Below are 15,584 nucleotides of genomic sequence, written 5' to 3' on the forward strand. Positions count from 1 at the left end.
TTTTTTTTTTTTTTAATTAGAGCAAGCACATAAGACGGGAGGGGCAGAGGGGGAGAGTGAGAATCAGACTCCCCTCTGAGTGGGGAGCTGGATGCAAGGCTCTATCCCAGGACCCTGAGATCATGACCTTAGCTGAAATCAGACACTTAACCAACTGAGCCACCAAGGCGCCCATGAATGAAGTTTGAAACATTATGTGCAAGTTTTTGTATGGGAAAGTTTTCAGTGCACTTAGGTAAACCCCAGAGAGCACAAGGAGTATGTTTAATTTTATAAGAAATTGTCTTCCAGAATTGCGGTACCATTTGTCATTTCCATCAGTGGTGAATGAGAGTTCTTGTTGCTCCACATCCTTACAAACATTGAATGTTGTCAGTGTTGCAGATTTTAGCCTTTCTAATAAATGTGTAATGGAATCTTATAGTTTAAATTCCCCAATGATAGATGATGTTTTGAGCATCTTTTCATATGCTTATTTGCCATCTATATCTCTTCTTTAGTGAAGTGTCTATTCAGATCTTTTCCCTTTTTAAAAAATTGAGTTGTTTTCTTACTCTTGAATTTTAAAATTTCTTTGTGTATTTCTTTTTTAAGTTTTATTTATTTAAGTAATCTCTATACCCAATGTGAGGTTCAAGCTCATGACCCTGACTGAGATCAAGAGGTCTACGCTCTCCTGATTGACCCAGCCAGGTGCCCCTCTTCAGCTGTTGTCAGTCCTTTCCCTTATTATTTCCTAATATTAATCTGGAGTCAAGAAATATTTTCAAGTCCACGTCTGTAACCCAGCTGTAACCATGTTATATTTATTTGATGAAAAATTTTTTTCTGTAACAATGTTATATTTATTTGATGAATTTTTTTTAAAGATTTATTTATTTATTCATGAGAGAGACAGAGAGAGAGGCAGAGACATAGGCAGAGGGAGAGGCAGGCTCTTCATAGGAGCCCAGGATCACGGACCTGAGATGAAGGCAGCTGCCCAATCGTTGAGCCACCCAGGTATCCCTATTTGATGAATTTTTTAAAAAAATCCAGTATAGTTAACATAGTGTTATATCAGTTTCAGGTGTACAACATAGTGATTTGGGTACCTGAGTGGCTCAGTTGGTTAAGCAGGCGCTTACCTTTGGCTCAGGTCATGATCTCATGGCCCTGGGATTGAGCCCCACATCGAGCTCCTGGTTCACTGGAGAATTTGCTTCTCTTCTTCCTTTCCTCCTGCCTGTCATGCCTCTCATGCTTGTTCACTTGCTCTCTCAAATAAAAACAAAACAAAACAAACCCACACAACTAATACAGTGATTCAATAATTCTATATATTTGTACTCATCATGATAAGTATCCTCTTGATCCACTTCACCTGCTCTACCCATCTATCCTCTGGTAACCATCAATTTGTTCTCTATGATTTAGTCTGTTTTTCTGGTTTATCTGTTGTTTTTGTTGTTCGTTTTGTTAAATTTCACATTTATGATTAAAATCTATGGTATTTGTCTTTCTCTAACTTATTTCACTTAACATTATATTCTCTAGATCCATTCGTTTTGCAAATGGCAAGATTTTATTTTGTCCGTTTTTATGGCTAGTATTTCTGTGTATGCATGTGGGCACGCATACATATCCCACATTTTCTTTATCCATTCATCTATCACTGTCCACTGGGCTGCTTCCATATTTTGACTATTGTAAATATTGCTGCAATAAATGTAGAGATGCATGTATCTTTAAATTAATGTTTTCATATTCTTTGGGTAAATACCCAAAAGAACAATTAACTGGATCATTTGAATGTTTTAACTTTTTGAGAAATCTCCATACTGTTTTCCACACTGGCTGTACCAGTTTGCATTCCAACCAGCAGTGCACAAGAATTCCTTTTTCTCCACATCCTTGCCAACACCTGTTGTTTCTTGTGTTGTGAATTTAGCCATTCTGACAACTGTGATGTGATATCTCATTGTAGTTTTGATTTGCATTTCCTTGATGATGAGCGGTGTTGAGCATCTTTTCATGTGTGTGTTGGCCATCTGTATGTCTTCTTTGAAGAAATGTCTGTCTTCTGCCCATTTTTAAATTGGATTACTTGGCGGTTTTTTTGGTGCTGAGTTTTCTAAGTTCTTTTTTTCTTTTTTTTTTTTTAAGATTTTATTTATTTATTTATTCAAGAGAGACACACAGAGAGAAGCAGAGAGAAAGGCAGAGGGAGAAGCAGGCTTTCTGTGGGAAGCCCGATGTGGGACTCAATCCCAGGACCCCAGGATCATGCCCTGAGTCAAAGGCAGACGCTCAACCACTGAGCCACCTAGGCGTCCCTCTAAGTTCTTTTTATATTTTGAATACTACCCTTTTATTGGATATGTCATTTGCAAACATCTTCTCCCATTCGTAGGTTGCCTTTTAGTTTTGTTGATTGTTTCCTTTGCTGTACAGAACCTTTTTGTTTTGATGTAGTCCTAGTAGTTTATTTTTTGCTTTTGTTTCCCTTGCTTGAGGAGACATGTCTAAAAAAATGTTGCTATGGCCATGCCAGAGAAATTACTGCCTGTGCTCTCTTGTAGGATTTTTATGGTTTCAAGCACACATGTAGGTCCTTAATCCATTTTGAGTTTTATTTTTATTTTTGTGTCCAGTTTTTTTTTTTTAAAGAGTTCATTTATTTATTCATGAGAGACACACAGAGAGAGGCAGAGACATAGGCAGAGGGAGAAGCAGGCTCCCTGTGGGGAGCCTGATGTGGAACTCAATCCCAGGACCCTGGGATCATGCCCTGAGTCAAAGGCAGATGCTCAACCACTGAGCCACCCAGGTGCCCCTTGATCAAAAATTTCTAGTTTCATTTTACTTTTTTTTTTTTTTAAATAATGGGCCACATTTAATATATGGCCCCCCTTTTCAATAATGTATCTCCATTCCTCTCTCTGTGATCCCACTACCATTGCCTGGTTCAAGCTTGTGCACTTCTCAAATACATCAATTCATCACCTTTCAAACTGGTCTCTCTGCCTCCATTTTGGTTCCCACCCCCATTTGGTCTTTCATGGTGCTGAGTGGGATTGTTATAAAATGCAGTGCTAATCATGGTACTCCTTATTTAGACTCTTCAACTGTTTTTTTATATTCTTCACTAGTTTGGCACAGAAGACTTTCCAGATATTGGCTCTACCTCCTCTATAGCCTCTTTTTATCATTCAAATACACTTTGTATAGCCAAACCAAACCACTTCGTAGGGAGCATGAAATAGGAACTTGTAAGCAAACCGAACTAGTTTCATTTGGTAAGAACATAAAATCAAGGTGTAACTTTTTTGTTAAACTAGCAGTTTGGTGATCAAAGTGAAGAAATTTACTACTTTATTTTCCTTTCTGTACTGTCTCTTTAGCCCATGACTGTTTATATGCGTACAAGAGTGTATCTGTGAATCTGTATGTCTATCAGTCAACTACTTTCCTGGAATATCTAGTATTGTTACCAGTTAGTGCTGTAGCTTGAACTTGACTCCTTAATCTAGAAAAACATGTTGGACATTAATCTTTTGTTCTCCTGATAGGGTCAACTTTTCCATTCCACTTGCATCACAGCCACTTTGAGTTATTACAAAATTTCAGTTACATACATCATTGACTATTTGAAAAGCAAGCTTTAGCATGAAACGTATTTAGCATGAAGATATATATGAGATTGAGTTGGAATCTCAGGATCTAGGATGTAAGAAATTTCTCACATGCATATGTAGAGGGGAAAGGAAAAACCAAAAGACTATATTTAACTAAGACTGGCATTAGAGAACATTAGCTAGTTAGGTGTTGGCCAGATTTTACAAAGGTATTGAAGGGCAAGAGCAAAGGTTAAAATACTCATCTGACTTTCAATAAATATTGATTGGACAAATGAGTAGAACAGAGCATTATAAATTGTGTAAATATGGAGTTTACTTCATTTTTGTGTTTTCCCAGTTTTATATTTTCTACTAAGCAGACTTTATGCTATGCTACTAGAGAATCTGCATTTTTAAAATACTAGTTTTTCTGGTGATATTTAATTTCTCCAAATCATTAGAATAAGAAGTGCAATACTGTTGCTCCAAAATCTTGTAAAAATTTATCACCCAGTCGAACATTTTGGTAAAGTCATACCATCGTTTCATGGTAACACTTGTATTATTTGACTTGTAACTCTTCAAACAAGCTAACACTCAAGAATTATATACTATAGATTTGATGCTGTTTTTGTTTTCAGAACTCTTCATCTTGGCTTATACCTATCCTGCCTGATATGCTTCGACACATTTTTCAGTTTTGTGTTTTAGAAAGCAGCCAGGAAATTCTGGACCTCATTCACAAGGTACACAATAAATATATCTGTACTCTTTTCCCTGATAGCTTGGTAGCTTTTTAACATTTTTCATAATTGCTGTATGTTATTGGTCAAGGATTTTATGAAACTAGAAGTCAAGACACTTGAAAAGCGTGGAGATCTATAAAATGAAACAAAGAAATAGGCCTTTTATACTTTTATGGAGTATAATAGTTAATTCTACTAGGCAAGTATTTTAAGCACTTTCTGATAGCCTCAATACAGAAAATAAAATGAAAACACTTTTTCTGCATCATTTATTTTGCTGTTTATCCATATGCTTATTGATCCTGCAAAGTATCTTTTGGGATCATTGGTAATATACAGTCTTGATTGTTGTGGTTTGGATTTATATTTTTTTTTCCTTACTTAGCAAGATTGGTCATATGTGTTAGAATCTTTAAAAAAGAGGCACTTGATATAGTTAATAAATGCTTATGTAGGGAAATGGTACTCTTGTAATTCAGTCTTGAGTTATTGCCCCTGAGGCAGCTCGTTGTTAACAGCCTTGGATTAACAGTGGTATTTTTATGTGTTTTTAGTTACATTTAATATTAGGCATCAAGAAAGGTACCTTATTGAGTAAGATCATGAATCAAGATTTGTTCTTAATTTTATGCTAGGATATTATTACCTCTAACTTTAGCAGAGGATCTCTATCAGAAGCTGTTATATCTTGAATATGTGTGTGGTTTTGTTTGTTTTTAAGATTTTATCTGACAGAGCATAAGTTGAGGGAGGGGCAGTGGGAGAGGGAGAGGGAGAAGCAGACTCTGCACTGAGTACGGAGCTTGACTTGGGGATGGATGCGGGCCTCGAATACTAGGACCCTGAGATCATGACCAGAGCCAAAGGTAGACTCTTAACCAAATGAGCTACCCAGGTGCCCCTAAAGTGTGTGTGTTGACTATAGGACTGCATTAGTATCAAGATTTATGATTATATGCAAAGGATTTCAATGACTGAACTTTTGACAACTCATATTTATGGCTATCTTATATTTTAAATGATTTTCACAAAATATTGAAGGAAATTCTTTGTATTCCTCTCTTGAAAACTTTGTTTTTTAGTATACAAACCTATCAAAAAGCTGTATTTAAAATTAAGCCTTTATATTGACTTTTAAAATTGGTTTTTGTGCTGTTTCCCACTTTTTTAAAAATTCAGTATCCCCCCCAAAAAAAATTCAGTATCCCTAAAAATAAGTGTTAGATTTTTTTAAGTATTAGATTTTATTATTTTTTATTTATTTTTTATTTTTTTAAAAGATTTTTTACTATTTATTTAAATACACAGAGAGGAGAGAGAGAGAGAGAGGCAGAGACACAGGCAGAGGGAGAAGCAGACTCCATGCAGGGAGCCTGATGTGGGACTTGATCTCGGGTCTCCAGGATCACGCCCTGGACTGAAGCCAGCGCTAAACTGTTGAGCCACCCGGGCTGCCCCTAAGTATTAGATTTTAATAAGTATTAGATTTTACTAGCCCTTACTAGAAAAATTTCACTTTTCACGGTTCTCTTTCTTTCTGTAGGTTTGGATGGAACTGCTGAGCAAGGCTTCAGTTCAGTATGTGGTAGCAGCTGCTTGTCCATGGATGGGTGCTTGGCTTTGCCTAATGATGCAACCTTCTCATTTACCTATTGATTTAAATATGTTGCTAGAAGTAAAAGCTAGAGCCAAGGTAAGTGTAGAGGGACATAATATATTTGTATGTTCAGTTCTGGTTATTAATATGGTAACTATGTAAGAAATTTGTATTGCTTTATTTTAACCATGATTTAATTAATTTAATGTATGGAGAAATTATTATTTTATGAGGACCTTGGCAAAATGCATAATAACCTTGACAAAATACATAATAATTTTTATCCATGAAAATTTTGTGAAAAGAACTGTGGTTTACTGGGATAACAAATGAGAATATTTTTGTGTAGAGGAGAGTTGCCTATTAAGTTTTTTATTTTTAAAGATTTTATTTATTCATGAGAGACACACAGAAGCAGAGACATGTAGGCAGAAGGAGAAGCAGGCTCCCTTTAGGGAGCCTAATGTGGGACTCCATCCCAAGACCTTGGGATCAGGCCCTGAGTCAAAGGCAGACGTTCAACCACTGAGCCACCCAGGTGTCCCTGATGATTAATCTTTAATTATTTTTTTTCCTCTTTCCCTCTAGGAAAAAACAGGTGGTAAGATACGCCAAGGCCAAAGCCAAACTAAAGAAGTCCTTCAGGAATACATTGCAGGTGCAGACACCATCATGGAAGACCCCTCTACTAGGGATTTTGTTGTTATGCGGGCCAGAATGATGGCAGCCAAGTGAGTATACAAAATTCAGAAGCCCTTTAACTAAAATATTCTTCTGATATGTTTGTCAGTACTTCCTCTAGCACACTATTACAGAAAAAGTGTAAGAGAACATTTTTCATTTTCTTGAAGTTTTAAATTACATTTATATCTTTTTATAAAGATAAAATAGGAGTTATGTCTTTGTTGGGAAAAGTTATAGCTTCAATAAGGAAAATGTTAAGAAATTTCTGTAGTAACTTTTTTCTCCCTCATAGGTTGTTAGGGGCGCTTTGTTGCTGTATTTGTGATCCAGGTGTAAATGTGGCAACCCAAGAAATTAAACCAGCTGAATCCCTTGGCCAATTACTACTCTTCCATTTGAACTCCAAATCTGCCTTACAGAGAATTAGTGTTGCTTTGGTAATCTGTGAATGGGCTGCTTTACAAAAGGTAAGATTTTGCCCAAAAAGTAATGAAGACAAATTAAGTAAACCAGTTTCCATTAGCTGTTAGGATTATTCTTATTACATTTTATAAACAAACAAATCTTCTCCGTATAAAAACCCAACAGTTATAGAAAAGTTTTCTAAATTATAGTGAAACATTGTTTCTCTTCCATTTGCTTTTAACCTTAGGCTTTTTTTTTTTTTCCGTAGAATCCCTAATCTGGTACCTGAGACTACTAGCTAAAACCATACTTAATGTTTGCTCTTGATATTATAATCTGTTAAGAGATGTCCCTCCTAAAAAGACATGTGTCTGTATGGAAGCAGTCCAGAAACTATTAGTCATTCATTCCTTTATATTTCAGATGTCACTGAAAACTACAAAAGATAAGAGGCTTTGAGTAATAGAAATCTATTTGTATGAGTAGTAGCAAGGGCAGAATTTTGGGTCACAGGAAGAATAAAACCTCTACATTTAAATGAAAATCTTCATGTTTTCAATTAAGCTATTCCTGCAGCCCCTTTAACCTTTAATTTCTAATAAGGTGTGTGATTTTGTGTAAGACTTCTGTAAATCAAAGAAACTTCCTGCTGGCTTTGTTTATTCCATTAACTGGAATTCTGGAAATTTAACTGTCTGCACTTGCTGTGAGAGTTTCTTGTTACTGCCTCTTAGCAGTTTGTTAAAGCTATAAGCTATGTCTAAAAGTAATTGAGCCATGCTCTGTTGCAACTGAGACCCCAGCTTTGCCTCTGGAAAGAAGCAAGGCTCATCTGTTTTTAGGCAGGACTCGGTGTGCTGGAGAGGCAGTGATGCTGTGTTTTTGTGCCTCTCAGACTCAGCAGCAAGTGTTGACAGTTCGGTTTCTGGACCCTCACAGAGCTTCTCTGGACTTACTCTGTGAAGCCCAGGCTGATCACCCAGATCCCACAGAACCCCTCATGGCTCACCACTGAGGCCATTCCCCCTCTGGTTGGGGCAGGCAACAACCAGAGAGAGTGGGAAGGGTTAGTTAAATTTGGGGGCAGGTAAGTAGCTTTTAAATTATATATCCATTTCTACAGTATGGCATGTGAAGCTATGGGTTCAACTATTAAATCTAATAATGAGTTTTCAAATAACATTTTTAATGCATGCTAAGTGTTCTTTTCTGACTGATTTCTTTTTACAGTTACATATTTTTAAATCTGTGCTATATGTATGTACACTTGGTATAAATTCAGAGTTAAATAAGAGTAATTAGGTGCAAAATTTATGGAATTGTCATAGTTCCATGTGCATGTTCTGTGGTCATTCATATTAAAATTTTAGCATAGTTTGGGTGTGATACCTTTTCTACAACTAACGATGTTCTGGGAGGTAACAGAATGTAGATTCAAAATGAATAGGAATTTAGAATTTGGTAGTTTGCAAGTGAAGATGTATGCATCTCTAAGAATTATGTTTATATATTGGCCCTGATGTTTTTTGTCTATTTTAGGAGTGTAAAGCTGTTACCCTAGCTGTGCAGCCACGTTTACTTGATATCCTTTCAGAACATTTGTATTATGATGAAATTGCCGTTCCATTCACGCGAATGCAGAATGAGTGTAAACAGCTTATTTCATCATTAGCTGATGCACATATTGAAGTTGGTAATAGAGTAAACAACAATGTTTTTACAATAGATCAAGCTAATGACCTGGTGAGTAAAGAAGTAACTTTCTTAATTTTAGATTGAGCATGAAATAAAGATTAGAAATTTGTTATGTGGTGTTTACCACAAAAACACTATTGTTGAATATGTCCGTGGCCTGATAGCTTGGCACCCCTGCCCTATAGGAAAGTTACTGTATTGTATTGATTTTTTTTAAATTAGAGGATGGGGAAAGAATTTTCTTTAAATCTCAGATTCTAACAAGCCCGTGTACCTTTATCAGAAAAAGCTGTTCCATTTTTTGGTCATTTCTCAGTTTTGCTTAAAACTGGCAGAGTATTAGGATGCCTAGGTGGCTCAATTGGTTAAGTGTTTGAATCTTGGTTTCTGTGCAGGTGGTGATCTCAGGGTCCTGAGATCAGCCTTGCATCAGACACTGTGCTCAGAGTGCAGTCTGCCTGAGAGTCTCCTTCTCCCTCTCCATTCTTTGCTCCAAACTCTGCTTGTGCACAGGCATTCTCTCTCTCTCTCTCTCTCTCTCTCTCTCTCTCTCTCAAATAAAAAGCTTAAAAAAAAAGAACTAAACTAAAACTGGCAGAGTATAGAAAAAACTACTTCTATATAAGTTCCTGAGTATTTCTCATCTCCTCTCTCAACTTACAATGAAAATAGTCAAACATAAAGAAAAGGTAAAAGAATTACACAGTGAACATTCATATATTATTCATCGACTAGATTGTATAGTTAACATTTTACCAAATTTTCTTTATCACATATATATGCAGCTCTCTACTTAACCAGCCATCAGTTTATCTTATTTTTTTGATGCATTTCTAAGTTGCAGATATTAGTACACTTCAGCATGTATATATGTCATTAGCTAAAATTCAGTATTTGTTTTTTGCTCTTTTGTGAGGTAAAATTTATCTCCTATGGAGTACACAAATCTTAAACTACTTGATGAATTTTAACAGATGGGTATATCTATGAAACCCAAACTTGAGATCCCTGGGTGGCGCAGCAGTTTGGCGCCTGCCTTTGGCCCAGGGTGCGATCCTGGAGACCTGGGATCGAATCCCACATTGGGCTCCCGGTGCATGGAGCCTGCTTCTCCCTCTGCCTATGTCTCTGCCTCTTTCTCTCTCTCTCTGTGTGTGTGACTATCATAAATAAATAAAAATTAAAAAAAAAAAAAGGAAACCCAAACTCCTGTCAAGTTACAGACAATACCATCACTATTTCAAAGTCAATCCCTGCCTATCCCTGCCCTCAAGTAATCATTGTTCTGATTTTTCCACCATAGATTACTTTTGCTTATTCTAGAATTTTATATAATTAGAATCATACACTCTGTGCTGTTTGATATGTTTTTTTTCCGCATGATGTTTTTAAAATTCATCCATGTTGTTATGTGTATCAGTGATTCATTGTTTTTTATCAATTAGTTTTATTCCATTGTATAAATAAATATACCACAGTTAAACTCTTCTCCTATTGATGAAAACTTGAGCTATTCCAAGTTTTGGGCTGTTATGAACAGAGCTGCTATAAACATTCTTGCACAAGTCTTTTTGTAGATCTGTATTTTCACTTCTTTGAATAAATATGTATGAGTAGAATTGCTGGGTCATTGGGTAGGTGTTTGTTTGGTTTTATAAAAAATTGCAGACCTTTTCCCAAAGTGGCTATATCATTTTACCTTTTAACCAACAATATGTGTGAGTTCTGGTTGTTCCACATCATCACCAGCATTTGGTGTGATTGCTCCATCACCAACATTTGGTATGATTGCTACTTTTATTTTAGCCATTCTGGTGGTTATATGATATGGCATTGTGGTTTTACTTTGTGTTTCCTTGATGACTAATATGTTCAACACTTTTTTGTGTCTTATTGGCCATTTGTAGACCTGTCTGAAATGTATATTCAAATTTTTTGTCTATTTTTAATGAGGTTGTCTTATTATTATTGAGTTGTAGAAGTTTTTGGTTTTTTAAAAAAGATTTACTGGAGGGAGGGAGGGAGAGAGAGAGAAAAAGAGAGAAAGAGAGGGCCACAGAGGAAGAAGGGGGCAGAGAGAGAGAGAGAGAGAGAGAGAGAGAGAGAATCTTAAGCAGACTCCAGGCTGAGCATGGAGCCCAACTCGGGGCCTTGATCTTACAACCCTGAGATCATGACCTAAGCTGAAACCAAGAGTCAGATGCTTGACCAGCTGAGCCACCCAGGTGCTCCTAGGAGTTGTTTTGTTTCGTTTTTAAATATATCTCAGAATACCAAATCTTTTTAAGAAGGGTGCTTTCTGAATATTTTTTCCCAGTATGTGGCTTGCCTTTTCTTAATGGTCTTTAGATAAGCAAATATTTTTAATTTTGATGACATCTAATTTATCAGTTGTTTTCTTCTATGGTTATTGTGTTCTGTGACCCAAAGTACCTTTTCTTACTCCAAGTTGTGAAGGTATTCACATACATTTTCTTGGCAGTTTTAGCTTGCTTGCTTGCTTGTTTGTTTATTTATATCTAGATTTATAGATTTTATTTATTCATTAGAGACACAGGCAGAGGGAGAAGCAGGCTCCATGGAGGGAAGCCGATGCGGGACTCGATCCCAGGACTCCAGGATCACACCTTGGGCTAAAGGTGGCACTAAACCGCTGAGCCACCCGGGCTGCCCAGCTTTTATGTTTAGATTTGTCATCCATTTTGAAAGTATAGTGTGAAGTACAGATTGTTTTTCATGAAGATAACCATTTTTTCCAGCATCATTTATTGAAAAGATTTTCCATTCCCCATTGGATTGCTTTGGCACCTTTCAAAAATTTGTTGAAGTGTAGATCTATATTTGTACTCTGTTCAATCCATTTGTCTCTCATACCATCACCAATGTCTTAATTACTGTAAGCTTTGTACTTTAGTAAGTTCTTGAAGTTAGGTGTAAATGAGTTATTCCTTTTTTGAGTTATAGGATCAGAAAACTGAGTTACTTGTGTTGGTTCCTGTGAAAGAGCAGTCTTCATTTTTTATCCTTTTCTAATTAGAAAATTATATATTGAATTTTTTTTGTTCTCACCTGTGAGAAAAGTTAAATTGCTATTTTTTGAGTTGTTCATGAGGTGGTTTTTCTGGTTGTTGCTGTTCTGTAATTTATCCATTTTGCTTCTGCTGGTGGTTTTTTTTTTTTTTCCATCTTGGAATGAAATCTCAAACTTTACAGTCTGTCTTCCCTCTCTATTTTTGACAATTTTATTTTTCTTATGACGAAAACTTTCAAGGTTTACTGTCTTAGCAATGTCCACATATACAGTGTAATATTATTTACTGTGGTTATCATGCTGTACATTACTTCCCCATAACTTATTTTATAACTGGAAGTTTGTACCTCTTGACCTCCACCCACTTTGCCCTCCTTCCCCAAATCTCCCTCCCCTCTGGGCAAGTACCAGTCTACTTTGTATCTGTTAGCTTTATTTGCTCGTGTTTTTTTTTAGATTACACATGTAAGTGAAATCATAATGTATTTGTCTTTCTCTGATGTATTTCACTTAGCATAATGCCCTCAAGGTCCATCCATTTTGTTGGAGATGGAAAAATTCAATCTCTTTTGTGGCTAAATAATATTCCATTGTAAATATATGCTGTATCTTCTTTATCCATCCATCCATGAAAAGCCATTGCTTTTTTTTTTTTAATTTTTATTTTATTTATGATAGTCACACACACAGAGAGAGAGAGAGAGAGAGAGAGGCAGAGACACAGGCAGAGGGAGAAGCAGGCTCCATGACCCGGAGCCCGACGTGGGACTCGATCCCATGTCTCCAGGATCGCGCCCTGGGCCAAAGGCAGGCACCAAACCGCTGTGCCACCCAGTGATCCCAAGCCATTGCTTTTTAAATCTTTACATTGACTTCCTGTTTTTCTCTTACCTGCCAGTATAAGCATATTCCTCAGATCTTTCTTTGTCACCATTCTCAGAATTTAGTTCTTATCCAGGTGTTATGCTATCTTCTCTTGATCTCTTGAAGTTCTTTGATTGGGCATTTTTAGTTGGATAGCTTTAGTTTAATACAACCAAAACTGGAATTTAACAGTAAAATGCCTTTTTCAATCCACAGTTGCAAATTTTGCTACCATTTTCTTTCAGAAAGCCCCACATGTTTATCTTTTCTCTGTTTTCATTACAATCTGGTCAAGGGCCTTAGTACTTTATGACTAGGTCCTGACTCATCTCTAAGGCTCTAGACGGTCTTTGGCCCATTTCATCTTGCATGTTGTGCCAGACTTGTAAAGTCTGTTAGTGCCACTCTGAAAGTATCCCTCCCTTACTTAAAAACATTATTTTTATTTTCCTTGATTTTAGTTTTTTCTTTCTTACTTTTTACACCTTCTCTAAATTCTTTATCTCTTTTCATTTTCTCTCAAATGCCCTCCCCTTCAGTGTAGTTTTTTTCTTGCAGAAATATGCTATGCTCACTCACTTTCTATGCCTCACTCATTCTCACTTCTGAGCCTGAGCTCCTATTTCTTTTGTCAAGAATTCCCTACCTTCAACCTTCTATGTTTATCCCAGGTTCATCTCTTAACATTCCTCCATCTGCACCCTCTACTCAGTCCATGATGACTGTTCTCAATTCCCTGAAAAATGCCTCACTTTCCACTCACCACCTCACACTTTTTGCCAAGGTATCCTTACAACTCCTGGCTTAACATATTCTTTAAAAACCCATCACAAAGGACGCCTGGGTGGTTCAGTTGGTTGAGCATCTAACTTTTGGTTTCGGCTCAGGTCACATCTCAGGGTCATGAGATCAAGCCCCACACCTGGCTCTGTGCTGGGCGAGGAGTCTGCTTGTACTACTCTCCCCTTGCTCATGAGTGCATGCTCTCTCTCAAATGAATAAAATATTTAATAAAAATAAAAATCACAAGTGTTAACTTCATCTGGCAAGCCTCCACTAATCTTATCACTAGAGAAGAGTTATGCAACCCATGTGTCCCACAGTAACTTGCACTTACTTCGGTTATATGTTACATTGTCTTGTTTACTTATATATCTCTCTTCCACATTAGTCTCTACATTTTTGAGAGTATGAAGACATTGGGTCTTATTCATCTTTTAGTATTCCTCAATAGAAACTTTTTGGATGAGTGAATTAATGAATTTTAGGTATTTGGATAGCTGCTTAGAATCATTGAAAATTGACAGCATAGTATATTTAGGACAGTGTTTTCAAACTTTTAGCAGTGAAATCCTTTTTCCGATAAATCTTATGCAGAACCTGAATAAATAAAACAAAGTGGAAAGTATAAGCTGAAAGTGATATGTGATTATGTTTCTTTCTAGTGAGCAAATGGACAAGGTCAAGTAGATATATGGCCCAATTTAAAGTTTCGTATTTTATAATGATAAAAGAGGATCTTAGTTGTGTGCCTGTTTTGTTGCTCATAATAAGAGGCCAGTATTATCAGTTTTGTCCATAATAGAATTATTTGTAAGTCTGAAAAAATCATATTTTCTATTTAAAAAAAAAGTTCTTCAATGTTACAGTCTTCTCTGGCTAATAGTCATTAGACTGGATCTACTTATAGAGGCTGCATATAATTACAGTTATCTGTCAAACAAGAAGACTATTTTTGTTATGTAAGCCATCACACAGTCGTTAGATGGTAATTAAAAAAACATGCCCATGCAAAAACTTGTATGTAAGTCTTCATAGAATCATTATTAAATATAGTAGCCAAAGGGTAGAAACAACCCAAATGTTCATCAACTAATGAATGGATAAATACAGTGTGATACATATCCATATAGTGTGGGATATTATTTGGCAAGAAAAGGGAAAGAGGTACTATATTCATTACTACAAGATTGGTGAACCTTGAAAGCATTATGCTAAATGAAGGAAATCAGTCACTAAAGGTTACATACTGTATCAGTCCATTCATATGAAATGTCTAGAATAGGCAAATCTATAAAGTTAGAAAACAGATTAAGTGGTTGCATAGGGTTATTAGAAAGAGATGAGTGATTACTAAGAGGTATGAATTTTATTTTGGGGAAAATGAACATGTTCTAAAATTGTGATGGTTGTAGGACTCTGAATAGAATAAAAATCATTGAATTGTACACTTTAAATGGATGTATTTTTTGTGAATTATATCTCAAAATTGTTAAAGATGTATTGAGTTTTTAAATGTGGCTTGTAAAGTAGTATGATGTCACAGGGTTATAACTTTAGGCAGCTTTTGGTAAGTAGAATATTCATGACTATTGCAACAGTTTCTTTCCCTTTTTTAACACCTCCTACCCCCAGCATTTTCATGGGAAGGGAGGTCAAAGAAAGAATGAAAATAATCCAGTTAGCAATACTTAGCCACTTAGCAATAGCTGCCCCCCCCCCAAATTTCTAAGTTGAGAAGAATATTTTTCCCTGAAAAGTTTGTGAGATTTGGTATTTCTTAATTTAGTTTATGTTTGTTGATAGCTTTCTCATTTCACCAAACTACTGTGTCGACATTCCATGTAATTTTCTCTTAAAGTCATTTGATATATTTAAAGGATAGATGATTTTGTTCTGTGTGTATAGTTGACACACCAGTGTTACATTAGTTTCAACTATAGGACTTAGCATAGGCAATGTAGTCAATGGTATTGTAATTAGTGTTGCAGGAAAACAGTCTTAAAGAATACAATGCTAATGTTACTCAGATTAAAATAAAATTTAATGTTGAGAGGTTTTAGACCTTTAGTTTTACTGTATACTAAAATAATACTAGATATTATGAAACAAAATTGAAGCAGAAAGCTTGCTGTTGCCCTTTAGTTTACAGACTATTTGGGACTGATGTCACTAATGATCTT

General features: G+C 36.0%; 1 protein-coding gene across 2 annotated transcripts in view; it reads left to right on the forward strand.

Moving 5' to 3' along the window:
* BTAF1 (B-TFIID TATA-box binding protein associated factor 1) overlaps positions 1 to 15,584 on the forward strand; it is a 94,550-nt gene that overhangs the window by 41,799 nt on the left and 37,167 nt on the right. For both annotated transcript variants that reach the window (XM_055334420.1, XM_055334421.1), the window contains 5 exons: positions 4,241 to 4,345; positions 5,889 to 6,038; positions 6,531 to 6,673; positions 6,919 to 7,093; positions 8,571 to 8,774. In XM_055334420.1, coding sequence (XP_055190395.1) covers positions 4,241 to 4,345; positions 5,889 to 6,038; positions 6,531 to 6,673; positions 6,919 to 7,093; positions 8,571 to 8,774 — 777 coding nt within the window. The remainder of the gene's footprint in view (positions 1 to 4,240; positions 4,346 to 5,888; positions 6,039 to 6,530; positions 6,674 to 6,918; positions 7,094 to 8,570; positions 8,775 to 15,584) is intronic.

Source organism: Nyctereutes procyonoides, unplaced genomic scaffold (assembly GCF_905146905.1).
Source record: "Nyctereutes procyonoides isolate TBG_1078 unplaced genomic scaffold, NYPRO_anot_genome, whole genome shotgun sequence".
Classification (NCBI taxonomy): Eukaryota; Metazoa; Chordata; class Mammalia; order Carnivora; family Canidae; genus Nyctereutes; species Nyctereutes procyonoides.